The following is a 16,862-nucleotide window of genomic DNA, read 5'->3' on the forward strand; positions in this document are numbered from 1 at the left end:
CCAAAGCATTCTTGATATTTAAATTAAAAAATAAATGTAAACACATGGCACTTTTAAAATGGGGAACACCCCCAACATTGCTTTAGAAGTGGTTATGGAAGATTACAATAAATGAGCTTTTTATGCAGGCCTTAAATATGACTTGTTTGTAGTTGCTTACTTCTGGTTAAGGTAAACATCATGGAGTGGGCTGTGCATCTTAAGTTGTTGTGGAAGGAGATTCTTCTTTTAAAGTTTTTTAAAAATTTATTTATTTTGGTTTTTTGAGACAGGGTTTCTCTGTGTAGCCTTGGCTGTCCTGGACTTACTTTGTAGACCAGGCTGGCCTCGAACTTACAACAACCCACCTGCCTCTGTCTCCGAGTGCTGGGATTAAAGGCATGTGCCACCATTGTCCAGTGTGGAAAGAGACTGTAAGGCACACTTCCAGATAAAGACTGTAAGGCAAGCCATGATCTTGCCCCCTAATTGTCATGCAGGGAGCCTTTGAGTGATTGCTTTTGATTCTGGGGCCACCCAAATGTCAAGGCTGCTTAACTGAGAGATTGACACTGGTCTGTGCTGACACTACAGTCCCTGGGCTCATGATCTAGAGTCTGCTGTTCTTCATCATGAAGAGCTGCTGTAAGGACTTTGCTGGGGTTTGGGTCCCAACAGACTGCTCATAGTCATTCTTTCTGAGGTTCACTGTCCAAGGTGTTTTTAAGTAATCATTCTGCTTATGGCCTTCCCAGAACTTTGTAGAATCCACCTTCTTTCCTGTTTGATGCCAACTTCGCGAGGGAAGCTTGAGACATTAATTATTTGCTGGGGAAGTATTTTTTCCTCGAACCAGGAGGGTGGGCGCCAGATGGCCTGAGCGTTAGCAAGTGGGTGGGGAGCAGTGACTCCACGGATATTGGCACACTTTCTCCACTCCTGGCCCAGTGGAAGAGAGTGTGAACTGAAAGCCAGGAAGATACTTTGAAGTACTTTTTTGTAATGTTCAGGTCAGTGGCCTTTTCTTTCTTTCTTTCTTTCTTTCTTTCTTTCTTTTCTTTCTTGTTGAGGGTTTTTGGTGGAACTATTATGATTTTTTTTTTAAATTCCAGTGTCATCCGAATTGGACTAAATCTGTGTAGAAGGGGCAGAGGACCCCACACTCCAGTTCTCTATGGTCTGTCTCCTGAGGCATGTGCAGATGTTTCTGTAAAACAAATGAAGGGTTGGTTTGTTCACACTTAAACCTCACAGTAGTGATAAGTGGACCGAGGGCTAGAGAAGAAAGAAATGCTCCTGCTCCTGCTGTTTACACACACAAGTGATTATACGTGGGTGAATGCCATTTCCATATCATGCATGTGCACACATGTACAAATACATATGTGTGCTGTGATCTTCCTAGCAGACTGAAGGGCATTGATTTTTGAGCTTCATCTTGCTTTCCCGGGAGAGTTTGCTAAAACATACTTCTGCTCCGTCCCACAGTTCCCATTTTGTGCTCTTGGGTATGACCCAGAATTCCCTTCTGAAAGTACGCAGATGCCACCTCCACCACTTCCTCTGCCACTGGCTGGGGACACTGCAGGAATCTTATAAAGAACAGCCTTCTTTGTAAGCTTTCATTCAGGAGTGATGGAGCCTTGTTATGTGCCTGCATGTCCTTGAACTTGGGGGCTCGTCCTTGAAAGGACATTTGGTTCCTCTTGTAATATCCCAAGGCCATGGCATGCCTCTGGGTAGAAGTATAGGACCATCTTCCATCTGCCCTCCTCCTTCCTTTGTAAGATGATAGTGTCTGAAGCTGTCCCAGTGTCTCCATGAGATGTGGACGCGTAGACTGAATCCTTTTGACCATTTCCATTTCAGCTCTTTTCCTGTCATCAGACAGAAAAACATACAAGGGTACAAAGATACAGATCTGTCCTTCCAGTTGGGTCCCCTCTAATGTTCAGCTTGGCCATCAAGGTCCCATTCCTGCAATATTAAGTGTGTTGCAAGGTCTGTGGAGTGAGCTTTTCATCTCTGCTACCCTTTTCAAGTCCTCGAGTTTCCCTTTGGTTCATTGTGGTTTCAGTTTGTTGGTTAAGAACCCTGATTTGTTGCAGAGGGGACCCTCTGACCCTCTTAGCGTCGTCAGGCTGAGATTGACAGTCCTTGAGGGCGTATGGAGAAGGTGATTGTGAAATCGCCCTCTGAACTTGCACCAGCTTTGTCTAGCAGGAATGCGTGGTGATGCAGTCACACAAAACAAGAAACAACTCGGATAACATCTTATCCAACTCTGCTTGTCGTACATACTTAGGTTTCAGTATATGATGACTGGTGAGCACTTACATCACAGCCGCCTCGGTCCTGGCCATGGACCAAGTGCTCAGAGCAAGCTCTGTCCCTAGCACCGGAGGATTGGTGGCCCCAACTCTAGACTAGGGAGGGTGTCTTTCATAGCTTTCTCTTTATGCTGCTTAGGTATAATTTTACTTACCAATCTCTTGGCCTTCATAGGTTTTTTTCTAGCTTCCAAGGGATTCATACACACTGTTCTTTTGTCTTTTGAAATGGAGTTTGGTTGAGCGCTGGAGTTTAAGATAGTGTGTGTGTCTCTCTCTCGTTTCCCAAATTGAGCATGGTTTTTTGACTATAAGTAGTGGTGTGCAGCACAACTTCCAGAATGTATTGTCTGCCCAACACTTGTGTCAAGCCAGAGCTTCTTCTTCATGTCTGAGATCGTGCTAAGGCCCGACTAAGCAGATGTCACTTCTTATCAACAGTTGGTCCATTCGGGTCCATCCTCTCCACAGATCTTTCACTGTGCCCCACCCACTCTCTTGACTCTCCACATCTCCCACTGGATGCACTGTGAAGTGATATCCCACTTGAGTGAAAACACCCACGTCAGTACAGAGGAGGGCCAGCCAGGTGCAGACCAGGGCCCCCCCGTCAAGTCTTAGGAGAAAGTGAATAAGAGGTGGACGTGATTTGGAAACTGTAATGAAGCTCTGCTACTCTGGGAGTGGAAAGGTGAGCAACCTTGACTTCCTCTTCACGGGGAGAACTTGACCATAGCAAGGAAGAAGCGCTGGGAAGGACCACCTCTCTTTGCTGGCTCCTTGGCGAAAACAGTTAGTAGCCCAGGTACATACCGCAGTCTCATTTTGAATCAGACTGGAACTGATTCTGAAGGCCACTGGAATCTATTGAATCTGCTCAAAGTAATTAGAGTCTTTAAGAAACAGTGAACATTTCAGGTCAGATGATGAATGTTCTAGAAGAAACGAACTCTTATTGCTCTGGTTTTGTGTTGTCCCAGGATTCCTGTTCCAGGGCTGACAAAAGAGTACCCCATACTGGGTGGCTTAACCAGAAGAGCACAGCTGTGGGTGGAGGCTTGCACCCCTTAATCAGGGAGCACCCCCTCCCCCACCTCACTTGACCTCTTCTTCCTTCCTGGTAGACTTGTGACCTTTGATACCTGCCCCTCCCCCATCCTTGTATATTTGTCTCCCTGTCTCCCTCCTTATGAGGGCACCGCTTTGAGGGCACCGCTTTGGCTGGGACTCGCCTTTTAACTTGATTGAACTCCCAGGGAAAGACCCCCTTCATACACAGCCACACCGCAAGACACTGAGGTTAGGATTTGTATGTATGAATTCTGGGGGAACAAGCTACAACAAAACCCCTACCAAAGTTGGAGGGAATTTTAATGTTCTAAGACGACCTATTAAAGATGAGGGCTTCTGTTTATTATTCAGTGACATTCACACACACAAACTTAGGCGTCTTTTACAGTTATTTAACTCTGTGTGTGTGTGTGTGTGCGCGCACGCGCGCTCGTGCATGTGCGGCCACTGTGTCCCTATGGACGTTAGAGGACAACTTGTGGGAGTCACTTCTCTCCACCGTGTGGGTCCTGGTTGTCAGGATTGGTGGCAAGTACGTTTACCCTTGAGCCATCTCATTAGCCTGTAAACTTATTTTCCAGCTCAAGCTAGAGATGGATTTCCTAAGAAGAGCAAGGCAGATAGATGTCTGCATACTTTCACTGCCTAGCTGCTGAAAGGTGACCTTTGACTTGACTCTGTACTGGCTATGGGCTTGTCACACTGTATGTAAGTGGTCAGAATTTTCCCCTACTTGCTCTGAGCTCAGCTCTGTCAAGCTCAGAGCCCATCTTTTACTTGAGCATCCCGAAGTCAGTTCTTTTCGCTGTCTGGTCCCTGTGTGCTGCGTACATACGTGCCCCTGCCCAGGGACAATGAGAAGCCGTTTTAATACTTTAAGCAGAACACTGCTCATATACTTATTTGGAAACAACAATCCAGTTTGTGTACTGGGTGGCCTTCGTTCCTGTTACCCATGCCAAGGTGCTTTATGCTTTGGGGCAGCCAGCTAAATCCATGGAGATCACACTGTGGGCCTCGGCTGTGTTTCAGCCCGTGTTCTTGCTGGTGATTACAGAAGTGTTTCTGTGTTCATAGCAGACGTGATACCTTGAATCTATCTATTCAGATCTATGTGTATGTGTTATCATGAGGCTTTCTGAAAGTAGACTGTTCAGTGGGCTTGGCCAAAGATGGACTGTGTAGGGCATTCATTCCTGTCATTTTTTTATGTTTTTTTGTTTTGTATCTCCCTGCACTGGTTAAGCAGATTAAGTGTAATACTGTTCTTCACTCAGAAGAATATTCCTACAGTGGGAGAGTTCACCCAGAATGGTGGTCTGTGTGGTGTGGTTTTTGTTTTTTTAATGTCTCTTCATCTTGAAGTCATTTGTTTTAGGAGAACAGCTGTGCATTTTGTGTCACTAAAATACATGTCCTATCTCTTCACAGAGATCTTCGGTTCAACAGAATCAGAGAGATCCAACCTGGGGCATTCCGGAGGCTGAGGAACTTAAACACACTGTAAGTTACAGCGCTTAGTTGGCCACCAGTAAGAGAACAAAGCAGATGGTTGTACTGTGTACCTGTGGGCAAACGGCAAATGCTGTGGCCATCCCCTGAGTGCCACAACTGGTGGGGATGGGTGAGGGAAGCCAGGATGGTGACTTTGTGTATAGACCAGCACACAGAACACTGTGGGCCCTCAGCTGTGTTTCGGCCCATGTTCTTGTTGGTGAATGCCGAAGAAGTGTTCTGTGTTCACTGGGGTTCCTGTAGGACTCACCCCACTTCATACCTCCCATTGCTGCCTCAGTTGGCCTCAGTGGATGGCTGCCCTCACCTCTCCCTGCATGACTGAGCCGGGGCTGGCTGCAGGCAGGGCTTTAGAGGCACTGAATTATGCAATGGAGCTTTGATCTCCCACAGCTTACATGAAGCCACAGCAGGCTCCAGGCTCTTTGAAGTACCTTGAGCACAGCAAGATGCTGCTCCTAGGGACTTGGGGATAAGCAATCAATCACTCAAGTCCTGAAGGGCAGCATGGGAGGTGGCTCTGCTCAAATCCTCACCCTGTGGAGGACTGGCAAGCCCCAGAGACATACATTGTATATGTCCATGATTCCATGATTGTGTGTTAATCTAGTCCTCAGTCCTGCTGGATGAGACAATCTGAGAGGTGGTGGGCTAAAGGTGCATGCTCCTGTGTTGAGGAGAGAGGATTTACTTCTTTAATGTATATGTTAGTGGAAGAGAGCTATCTGGTAACCATAGTAACTGAAGCTGATCCTTCAGCTGGGATTTTTTTTTCTTTTTCTTTCTCTTTCTTTCTTTCTTTTGTTTTTTTTTGTTTGTTTTTTTTTGTTGTTGTTGTTTGTTTGTTTGTTTGTTTGTTTGTTTTGTTTTTCAAGACGGGTTTCTCTGTGTAGCCTTGGCTGTCCTGGACTTGCTTTGTAGACCAGGCTGGTCTCAAACTCACAGTGATCTTCTTGCCTCTGCCTCCCGAGTGCTGGGATTAAAGGCATGCGACACCACGCCTGGCTCTCCAGCTGGGATTTTAATGACTACTGGCAGGAAGGTCTGTACGTCATCATTTTCTGACTCTTCCAAGGCCAGAGAAATAGTTCTCTTTAGAATAAGTTGGAAGTTATCGTTTGTTTGTGTTACATCTGTTGGCATTTTCTTTCATAGGCTTCTCAACAATAACCAGATCAAGAGGATTCCCAGTGGTGCATTTGAGGACCTGGAGAACTTAAAATACCTGTAAGTTAAGGGGCAGCTCTCTACCCCACAAGCACATGCTGTCTGTCCCTAGGGTATGTAATGTAGAAGGAAAGTTTGCCTTCTTTGTGAGTTACTGCAAAGATACCATCCCAAATGGTTGTAATTTTAGAAGGTGAGTGAAGTTCTAAAACATGCCATCAGTCTAAAGTGATGGGTGAGGTGGTGAGTGCCTTCCCATATGTCCTGCCTATGGCAGCTGTGGTCTGGCCTGTAGGGCTTTCCAGGTGGGAGAAGCAGCGCACACAGCTTGCTTGGGCAGGCACAGCCTCCTGAGGTATATGCATCAAGAAAGTACATTTTGTAGATAAGAGGTCTCAGCTGCTTCTCCACCTGTAAGAGGCTTATGGCGGTGAGCTGCTAATTTCTTTGGAATGTCACTAATTCCTGCTAATGTTTTCATCTTCCTGATTTTGCCTCCTTTTTTTTTTTTTTTTTAAATCTAGTTAAGTGTTTCTATATTTGAACATTCACTTCTATCATTTAAATCATCTCTTGCTTATGGAAGTCAGCTCTGAAGTTTAGAAAATCATCACGCTTTAAAAAATGTTAATAAGCCAGGAGAGGCATTTGTGAGTCTAGCACTTGAGATGCAGAGGTAAGAGGGCCGCCTTGAATTTAAGGGCAGCCTCGGGTCACAGAGGGATATCCTGTCTTGCAATGGCTTAGTGTCTTGCCTGGGCACTTACTGTAAATGAGAAGGAGTGGGGAAAACATAGTGTTCCTATGGTTTGTGCTCAGAATCCGTCAGGTTAGAATGCCTGTCACCTGCAGTTAGTGAATGATTCTTTTAGGACTTCCATGACTTCCCAAAGTGAGCCATTTTGTCAGTTATTTACATCAGAAATCCATGCCACATTGCATGTAGACCCCTCTACCTTGAGCTGATTGTTAAAACCAAATCATTTTTTTTTTCCAGTCTGGATGTGTACTGGAAATCTGTTTTGGCTTTAGGTGTCAGCAGGCCTCCCTGCAGCTCTGTTTATTGAAATATATTTTCCTCGGTGAAAGTGTTGTGGTGCAAGCTCTTTTCCCCGCTTGTTCAGCCTAAAGTGCTGATTTTCAACACTGATTCTTGAAGCCAGGATGTCCGGCTTCAGCTCTCAAGCTTTCTTCTTAATCTTCTTGCCGGTGCTGCCCAAGTTCCACCAGGGAGCTTTGATTTCCTGGAAAGTAGGTGGTATCCGCTGATGCCAGCATTAGAGCTGTGTGTGTGTGTGTGTGTGTGTGTGTGTGTGTGTGTGTGTGTGTGTGTTTTAACTCTTTTATGTTTTGTTTTATTTTAACTTCTGAGGATACACTCAGTATCAGGATGTTTAGGAGACGGTTTTCCACAGTGTCTCTTAAACCATACCTTCTGGCCTTACTCTGAGGTTGCTGCCCTTCCCAGCAGCTTTGTTCTGACTTCTCCTCTCCCTCCACAGCAAGTCAGCTTAAAGTGGGGTCAGGACAATTGGTCTCAACAGAGATGGGCCACACTGGGGACAGGCTGCTAGGAGCAGAGCCTCGAGCCTCGTGCAGCATTGTGCAGGTCCTGGCTGGATTCCTTCCCCAATTCCCTGGGATCTCATTGGGAGAGCACTCTGATAATCACTATAGTAATAGTCATTTAAGTATCTAAGAATATATCTAAAATTTGTTGATTATTTTAGCCTTGTGTATTTTTGGCCAAAACATGTTTTTGGACTCAGGCGAGTCCTTGTTTGCTGGGCCTCTGTTGCTTTAGTGAGGCGCTGGCCACCCACTTCATGTCTCCTGATGATGTGATGGCTGGTTGAGACCAACTTTATGGTACATGGACCAAACATGGGAAAAAAGAAATTATAATTAGTAATTACAATAGCAGTTGTTTTTTATCCTGAAGGAAATGCATTATGTTTCAGTGTCTTAAATTTTGGCTTTAAATGTTTTGTCTGGTTTTATGGTACTGGGCATGAAATCTAGAAATTTGCCCCTACATCTTTAAGCTGTACTCCAAGGCCCACCGATGTCTTTATAAACCCACATTCATATGTATTAGTTGGCTTTAATTACAGCCCTCAGAAGGACTCCATCTTTCTGCACTAGTAAAAGGCAGTGTTCTTTTTTTATTTTGCTTAAAGAAATGGACACAGGGGACAGTGGTAACTCAGACCTAGGAACTTGGCCTGCTCCAGGCATTGACTAAAAAGCCTTGTACAAAATTATTTAACTCAGTGATTCTGTCCATTTAAGAAACTAGGGTGCACAGAAGTTGGATTCTTACTATGAGTCCATGAGCCTGGAGGACCAATGTCTGACATGCTTTTGATGCAGGTGCTGGGTAATTGATGGGGTAGGCATGTCCTGGATGGTTTATGTCAAGTGTGCGGTTCTTTGGGAACCACTTATTTGCACAGAGAGAAGGGGTGAGACCCCCTTTGGAGGGTTATAGCAATTAAAAGGGAGCAGGTCCAGTACTATGAAGTAGGGTCTTGCACAGACAATAATGAATACAGTACTGATCTCATGCTGGACATGTCAGACCACAAGAATTAAGGCAAACAATGTCCTCTGTTTTTTATTTCTTTTTTTCTTACACATTTGTTTGTTACTTACCACCATGAGCTTTCTTATTTAAATTTTTATGTTTATTAATGTTAGCACACAAAGTGCTTGGTTTATTATGACATCTTCATATGTATGTGTTATTACACTTTCTCGTTTGTTCCCAGATTCCATTGCCCTCAGGGTGCCTTCTCTCCATCTGGTTCCCTACTTCCCTGAGCCTTAGCTTAGGCTTTGCAATTACCTGTATTCATTGCCCCTTCTACCTCCCACCTCCCTTAAGGTGTTGTGCTGTGCTTCATGACAGCTTTATAGTTTTACCATACAACACACACACACACGCACACACACACGCACACACACGCACACACACTGTATTCATAGGAACAGGTAGTAATACTAGATGCTGAGCCATTGGCTTGAAGTATACGTTTTGCCTGACAGGGAAGCATGGGGGCAATTTGCGTTTGACCTGTTGTCCTGCCTGTGTAAGAGGTAAAGACAAACTGAAATAAAGGACAAGGCAGACATAGCAATCCCAGAGAGAGGGCAGCACATCTCTCATTCAGGGCAGCTGCCGAGGACTGGGTTATGAGGGGGCAGTGCAGTTCTGGCATGTTCACATGTTGGCATGTCACACTGAGGTAGCTCCAGCACAGGTGCCATTCCAACAGAATGTTGACGAAGGACCCTGAGTTAGGAACTTCATGTATCGCTCACGTGTCATGAGATACAATTACTGTTTGGTTTAATTTCAACCATTTAAAAATGTAAAGTCCTTTCTTAGATTGTAGGCCATTCCAAGACAAACCCCGCAGTACACATGACTCCCGAAAGCATTGCATCTGCTGTGTATAAGAATGGGGCTCTGGGTGGGAGAGAAGTTCAGGACATCTTTAGACTCCCTGTTTCTCCAAAGCTGTGCTTGTGTTGCTGTTTAGTGGAACGTGCTGGTTATGATCTTGTAATCAATGCCGTTTACACATATGTAGCGAAATCACTTTATCTCCCCTAGGCTTTGAAGCCCACGTCAGGACTTCAGTGCTCACAGTAGGAGAATCTGTGGACCGCTTGATTTTGGTCCCTGAGGTACGAGAGGCGTGACCATTGAGAGTGGCCTGTACCTACAGTGCAATGTTTGTTCGTACCCTCATGCAGCCATTGATTTTAAACTGTTCTCCATGTGTCGACTCAGTTCTTTCCGCCTGGAGTTGAGAGCTCGTGTGTGTGTGTGTGTGTGTGTGTGTGTGTGTGTGTGTGTGTGTGTGGGTGTGTGCGCGCTAACACTCCTCCATGTTTCTTGTTTCAGCTATTTGTACAAGAATGAGATCCAGTCAATTGACAGGCAAGCATTTAAGGGACTTGCCTCTCTAGAGCAACTGTAAGTGTCCTCCGTGCCATCTGCCTTATTGCCTCCCTAGGGAGAGATGACTGGTTGCATGATGCATGTCTGTACTTCCTGGGGTGCAGGGAGGATGTGCATGACGAGGAGAAGCGTCAGTGGGCGTTTTTTGTCCACCTCTCCCACCTGGCTTCCCTGCGCCCACCCAAGAGCAGACATAGCTGTGTTTCTTCTATGCATCAGACCCGGTCCCTGCATTCACCATTTCAGGAACAGGGACATGACTTGCTTTCCTGTCAAACAGTAAGATCTTGGGTGTTCACACGGTGGTGGAGGCAGACGTGCAAACAACAGAAGTTAGATGGGCTATTGTGATAGTGTCCGGCACGGACCTGGGGCTGTGTTCATGGTCACATGCAGTTTCAGTCATAGTGTCATCGTTTTTGGAAAACAGGATCGTTACACACACACACACACATACACACCCCATAGTTGTAGTTAGTGGCTGTTGAGTGTGCCAAAATGTTCTTTCTTTAGCTACATTTTGAGCTTGGACTTTGTTATGAAGTCAGTCACTGTGCTCTTCCCCCCACGTCCCCACCACCACCACCACAACAACACCATAAAATTTCCAGTAAAATTATGAAGGATTTTCTGGTTTATGTGCCTTATGGAGTGACCTTTCACTCAGTAAGCTGAGGCAATCCTTGTGGGATTTCAGGCGCTCTTGGCTTTGCAATTCCATGGATGGAAAACAGCTGTTAGATGTACTGTAGGCATGGCCTTGCACTCCAGTTCCTGTGTTACGCTGGAAGACCAGCACAGCTGGGTCTGGGCAGCAGCAGGTAGGGCCATGTGCCCCAGCAGCCCATACGGTACACCTGTATCCACGTCAGCATCCAATAGGCAGGACTTGGATCCTAGGCATGGGGCACGAGCCTGTTCAGGATGAAGTTGTGTGTAAGGCCCTGCCTGCATTAATGGCTTCAAGCAGATGAAACCGCAGATGCTCTGGGAACTTGGGAACTATCTAGAGGCTGCGAATGTAGGAGTTTACAAAGGGAGACACTCTTTTCCTGCAGATGTCATGGTGCTAACCTGGCAGTGAGTCCAGTCAGGAGGAGTCAGGAGCAAAAGGACCCGAGTGGCTTTGGTTAGCCAGTGGGGCTTTCTGCTCATTGGTGATGGGGCACAGTGTCCTGGGTCAGCAGGGATTTTAGCAAACCCCTGGCTAGGGGCAACAGCCTGCTGCTGCTGCAGGGGCATGACTTTTCTTTCTGAAAACTGAATGCTGTAGTGAGACTCGGGGTCAAAGAAGCCCTTACTGGTGTGATCAGAGCATCAGGTCAGCATGTCGAAAGGGACATGATAAACACGTGAAGCTCCGTGCGTAGGATCTAGAGCCTCAAGCTCTCTCTGGTGTTTCTGCAGGGTCTGTGACTAGGAAGAGAGAGAGTTCCCGCTGACCCTGCCTCAGACCTTCTCTGTCCTCTCCTGAACAAGATGCATGTTGTTTTCACTCAGCGGGTACTGTGGGAACTGAGGCCGTGAAAGCCTGAATGGAGAACCCCAGGGCAGCACTCCTCAGGGGGCCCTTGCCATCCTTCTCAGCTCCACACACTGGATCAGAGTTAGCTGACTCAACAGTGGTGTTCTGTGTGCATGAGGAGTCCCTCCCTGCCCTCCATTTTCTCAGCGATCCAGAGAACGGTGATGGCGTCCAGAATCTGAAAGCCACTGTCCTTGGTGCTTCTTGGGGTTGGATCTCTGAGGCCTACTTGTTCAAACATCACTGCAGGCTGAAGGGCTTACGCAGACCATGGGAGCTGCCCTTGTGGGACTCTGTCTTGTATATCCCTCTTCCCTCTTGTTCTTCCAGCTTAGCTGAGGACTCCCTAGCAGCTCCCCAGTGTTGATAGTTCATGTGAGCCGCAGGGGCTGGGGGACCATACAGAATATACGTATCAGTCTCAACTGCCTAGCGCATACCAGGCACACATGATGAGGTGAGGATTTCTCTTGAGTCCTGTCTCCTTTGGTATTCTTGGATCAGATGCTGTGCTGGGACAACCATTGACCTCGCTGTCCTTTCTTCTTCTTTCTTGCCTTGCAAGCACACTGTGCCAGGGTGCCCTGTGCATGAGGACGGACAAGTGAGCTGTGGATTGTGGCTCTCGGAGATTAGGAGGCTCTGGATTGGTTCTGCCAATTGGCAGGAGAAGAAGCCCATGTAGGGAGCCAGGAAAAGCACTAATGTCACAGTTATTGAAAGTGGCTTTGGAGAGCAAGGCCTCTATGGAGTTGTGGTGAAGAAGGCAGTATGTCAGTTCTGCTGCTTGTTTCTATCTTTGGTCCTCTATTGAACAGCAGTATCTGTTACCATGGCGACCTGAGTGGAGGCTTCTCTCTAGGTCAATGAAGTCTGAGTAAGAACTTGATTGATGTTTTGATGAACAAAAAAGTCCCACCATCTTTCAAAAGGAGCAAACTTGTATTCAGGAGAATGAAATTAGTTATATCCTAAACTGTAAATTCTTTGAACTACGGAGACATCTCTAATAGGAAGAAGTGGACTCTGGGTGTTCAGTGTGACCTGAGGACCTCAGGGAAGTCCATCATCACATGTGACTTAGAGCTGCTTATCTCTTCCTGGGTGCCTGGTTCTGTATCTACGGTGTTCTTAGCGTCACATGGGGGCTTTGACAGTTTAGAGTACTGGGGTCCTGCGTACACACAGACGGGGGACCTGTCTGCCGGGCTGCTTTTGGTTTTTCCTTTTATCTATCGCTGGGCATATTATAGAGTAATGTGAAGGGGCTAGGCCACCATCACGCCACTTGGGTTCATGGAGACCCAGGGCTTCTTAAGTCCTGAGGTGTCATCTGTGGGTCAACCCACTACAGGATAGTCTGCCTGCTCTCACGTGTGCCTTCTTGTCTCCACACTCTGTGCAGAGCACAGGGAAATACCTAGTGATATGTGGATGTGAAGTGTGGAAAAACTTTGGAGCCAAAAATCCGGGTTGGAGAAGGTCAGTAAGTCTTTCACATTGTGCTGCCTTTTTTTTTTTTTTTTTTTTTTTTTAATCCCCCAGGTACCTGCACTTTAATCATATAGAAACTCTGGACCCAGAATCCTTCCAGCACCTGCCGAAGCTGGAGAGACTGTGAGTGCTGCTTCCTTCTTTCATTTGTAGCCAGGCCCCAGCTCATGCTGCCTGAATGGTCAGCAATCTGCTTAACACTTCCACGATGCTTTGGCTTAAAATCCATCTTTTGGCTAATGATCAGACGTGGGACTCAGTAGTCTTATGTCTGGGAATGGTAGTATAATAGGAAAGAAATCCAATTATTTCTTGAACCAAAGCACTTATATGTTAGACTCACTCATATTCAATAAATACAGTTGATAAGCTATATGGCCTCTTGGGCTCATTTTCACATGTGTAGGAAGTTGTTGTTTTGTTTTTTTAAACCAATTTTGTTCTGTTTTCGCTTTCTATAGATTTTTACATAACAACCGGATCACACACCTAGTTCCTGGGACATTCAGCCACTTGGAGTCCATGAAACGGCTGTAAGTATGCATTCGGGTGTCTGAACGCCTGCAGTGTCCATGGGAGGCCCTCTGTCCTAGTTCTCTCGTCTGGCCCTTTCTGTGGACTGGCCAAGCATCTCCAGTTTCAGAAAAGCCTTCAGAGACATCTGTGTGCCAGGAAGGCAGGGCTGTTGCAATGTGAGGAGGCAAGCAGATGACTCACGTGCAGCAGCAGGCTGACTCCTTAATAAGGTTCTTGAGACAGTTTTTTAAATTATGTTTAAATTCCCCCAATTAAGTTTTAATTGCAAGGTGCATATTTTACTGGTGAGAATGAAAGCCAGTCTGGAAGCATCTTCATATGTACGCCTCCAGTCCTTTTTCTTGAAATTTACTTACTTGAATAAACAAACTGATGCCGACCCAGTTTTTTAAGGCCTCCAGAAGTAATATTTGTATACTTATTATAATACAATTAAGATATTTTAGCATTAATAGAGTTAGTTAACAGCCTCGATTGTTTCACCTGTGGTCTCAAGAGCACTTGGCCAGTTGAGATGTTACTGGAGTGTGTGGTGTCTACAATGGACTCCAATGCTCACAGGGGCTGGCTTCATCTCCCAGGATCTGTGGCATTTCCTTCCATGACATAAAGACTTTCTTCAACAAAGAAATGATCAGGCAAAGCGAATTCACATTAGAGGAGGGAAGATAGGATGAAAACTCATACCTTTGGTGGAGAAGAGGGAGGAAAACATTGCCAGATAAATAAAAATGCCACAGGAAGCAACTCAGAAGGACGCAAGGTGAAGGGTGGGGCTACCAGTAGACCACCCTGCAGATAGATTTCCCTATTTACTGCTCGAAGAGAAACATGGTCATTTCTTGAGGAATGCCAGCCCTTCTAAGCCAGTATATTCCTTCGTTTGCTGGATTTGCATTGCTCAAACAGGAGCATTCTAGATTTAGAGATAAGGGCTAAGCCAGTCTGTGTTGGCCTTGCCCTCCATGGCCTCATTGAAATGCGCACTCCCAAGGAGCAGTCAAAATGGTGTGTGGACTTCTCCCAACTCACTCAGCTGGCTGGGGTAGACTGGACCAAGTGCGTCATGCTGAACTGCCCATCCATGCTCACCCACTGACCCTTTGGTCCTGTTCTGGCTGTAGGGTCTTGCTATTCAGAAGTGGATAGTAGGCTGGGTGCCCCAGCATGTGACAGCTCTTATCCAATGCATTGCCCATTTCTTAACTGAGCATAGTGTGCTGTATCTTGTTTGCCGTACTTCCTTACATGATTAATGCCCAGATGCTCATCCTCTTTGGGATGCCTTGAGGCCCCAGAACCTGGAGTTTGGTCTATGCAGGATGGGTCAGTGTCTCCTAACTCCGGGGTGTCTTTGTGGCTTCTTTTTCCCATAGGCGATTGGACTCAAATGCACTTCACTGTGACTGCGAAATCCTGTGGCTGGCAGATCTGCTGAAGACCTACGCCCAGTCTGGGAACGCGCAGGCAGCAGCCACCTGCGAGTATCCTAGACGCATCCAAGGACGCTCTGTGGCTACCATCACCCCAGAAGAGCTCAACTGTGGTGAGTGGGTCCTGGGGACCCTGCTGAAGGACCAGGGTGACCCCAGAAGTCTTGTAAAGGAAGGCTTGTCTTCCACCATGGAAAGCCGAAACTCTAGAAAGGCAGCCTGTCATTTTTGTAGGATGTCTAAGCTGAGATGTGTATTTAGGCCTTGCAGTATCACCAAGCCATGAGGAACCCGGTTTCGCTTCCCACCCATGTGAGCCTCATGCTTCTTTGTGCTGTTTGTTCTTTGCATGTAGAAAGGCCCCGGATCACGTCAGAGCCGCAGGATGCAGATGTCACTTCGGGGAACACTGTGTACTTCACCTGCAGGGCTGAGGGCAACCCCAAACCTGAGATCATCTGGCTTCGAAACAAGTGAGTCGTATGTGAGCAGAAATGTCACCAAAGTCCTGGGGGCCACATCAGGAGCCGCATGTACTGCCATGGGGCTCCCCACTCTTGACAGACACCTTCCCTTCTATGTAGGGTGACATAAAGGAGAAAAAGATTGCACATCTTCCCGTTCCATGTAGCAGCTGCCTGGGAGACACTTTTGAACCTGATGAGTCCCAGGGAGAACTGTTTTCTCACTGCTGGGATTTATTCCTGTTAGGCTGTAGGTCTCTCTTTCCCCTGGTTGGCCTCTGAACTGGCAGCGTTCTAGAACTTTCTTGCTCTGTTAAGTGGAAGCCAAGAAAATATTATGTGCCCATTCCTTCCCACTTGTTCTCTGGGCAGGGCCTCTGGTGTTTGGCAAGGTGTTTGTAAGTTTTCTTCCTGAGTCAGGATGATGGACTGCCCAGGGTTGGAGGCAGCTGACGTATTGGGTCCGTATCTTGTTTGAGACCTGCCTGTGGGGTGTATGACGATGAGTCTGCACAGGCCCCCTTGGCTCCTGGAGTCATGTCCTGAATGGAGGAGCTTCTCTTTAATTCTGCAGACAGGGTTGTGACCGCCTCACATCTGGCAGCAGTTGCTCATGGATGGCAGAAGGGGTCACTGTCTGCTTGCCAGCGCTATGGCCCAGTGGGTTTAGAGTGGAAAAGGGGCAGACACAGAGCAGGTTGGAGAGGGACACAAATGGGTATGGGTTGAGCAAGCAGTGGTAACCATGACGTGGGGGTAGAGACCCAGGTGGGGATGAGGACAGGATGCCTGCGAATAGGATCCTTAAGAGTCCATGGTGACGTGAAGCATTTTAAAGCTTATATCGTGAAGGTGGAATCCTTAGAGGGAAATTCTGAGCACAAAGCCATCGTGTGGATGCCTCTTAAATCCATTTATACCAGGAGGCATCTGCCCAGGGTGAGGACTGCTCTCATGGCCCAACTCCCTGTGTGTGTGTTCATGCCCTGACTCCCTGTGTGTTCATGCCAAGCTCACTGACTGTATTCAGTCTTGCAGAAGCAGAGAGGCCTCCTAGAGAGTATCACTAGTTGAGTTTAGGAACAAAAAGTTCCCACATTGAGTGTCAAGTCATCCTTGTTCTCACTGAGACTCAGATTCCAGAGCAAACACGAACCTCTCTTAAGTCAAGCTCTGTTTATAGGCGAAACAAATGGGAGGCTGACCACTCCGCCTTTAAGAGAGGTCAGGGGCACAGTGGGAGGATGAATGAGAGTCATGAAGAGCTTAGGATTGTGCCAGGTCTTGAGTTGGTCACATTGATCTTGGATCCAAGCTGTTCAGGGAAAATGTGATATATATCCAGCCACTTTAAAAAAAACCTGTGTCACGGGTAAC

At 46.7% G+C, this 16,862-nt stretch overlaps 1 protein-coding gene across 1 annotated transcript in view; it reads left to right on the forward strand.

Moving 5' to 3' along the window:
* Pxdn (peroxidasin) overlaps window positions 1-16,862 on the forward strand; it is a 74,283-nt gene that overhangs the window by 26,420 nt on the left and 31,001 nt on the right. The window contains exons 2-8 of the mRNA XM_051144450.1: window positions 4,812-4,883; window positions 6,051-6,122; window positions 9,976-10,047; window positions 13,103-13,174; window positions 13,513-13,584; window positions 14,965-15,134; window positions 15,377-15,494. Coding sequence (XP_051000407.1) covers window positions 4,812-4,883; window positions 6,051-6,122; window positions 9,976-10,047; window positions 13,103-13,174; window positions 13,513-13,584; window positions 14,965-15,134; window positions 15,377-15,494 — 648 coding nt within the window. The remainder of the gene's footprint in view (window positions 1-4,811; window positions 4,884-6,050; window positions 6,123-9,975; window positions 10,048-13,102; window positions 13,175-13,512; window positions 13,585-14,964; window positions 15,135-15,376; window positions 15,495-16,862) is intronic.

The sequence above is a fragment of the Acomys russatus genome, chromosome 1 (assembly GCF_903995435.1).
Source record: "Acomys russatus chromosome 1, mAcoRus1.1, whole genome shotgun sequence".
In the NCBI taxonomy this organism is placed as follows: domain Eukaryota; kingdom Metazoa; phylum Chordata; class Mammalia; order Rodentia; family Muridae; genus Acomys; species Acomys russatus.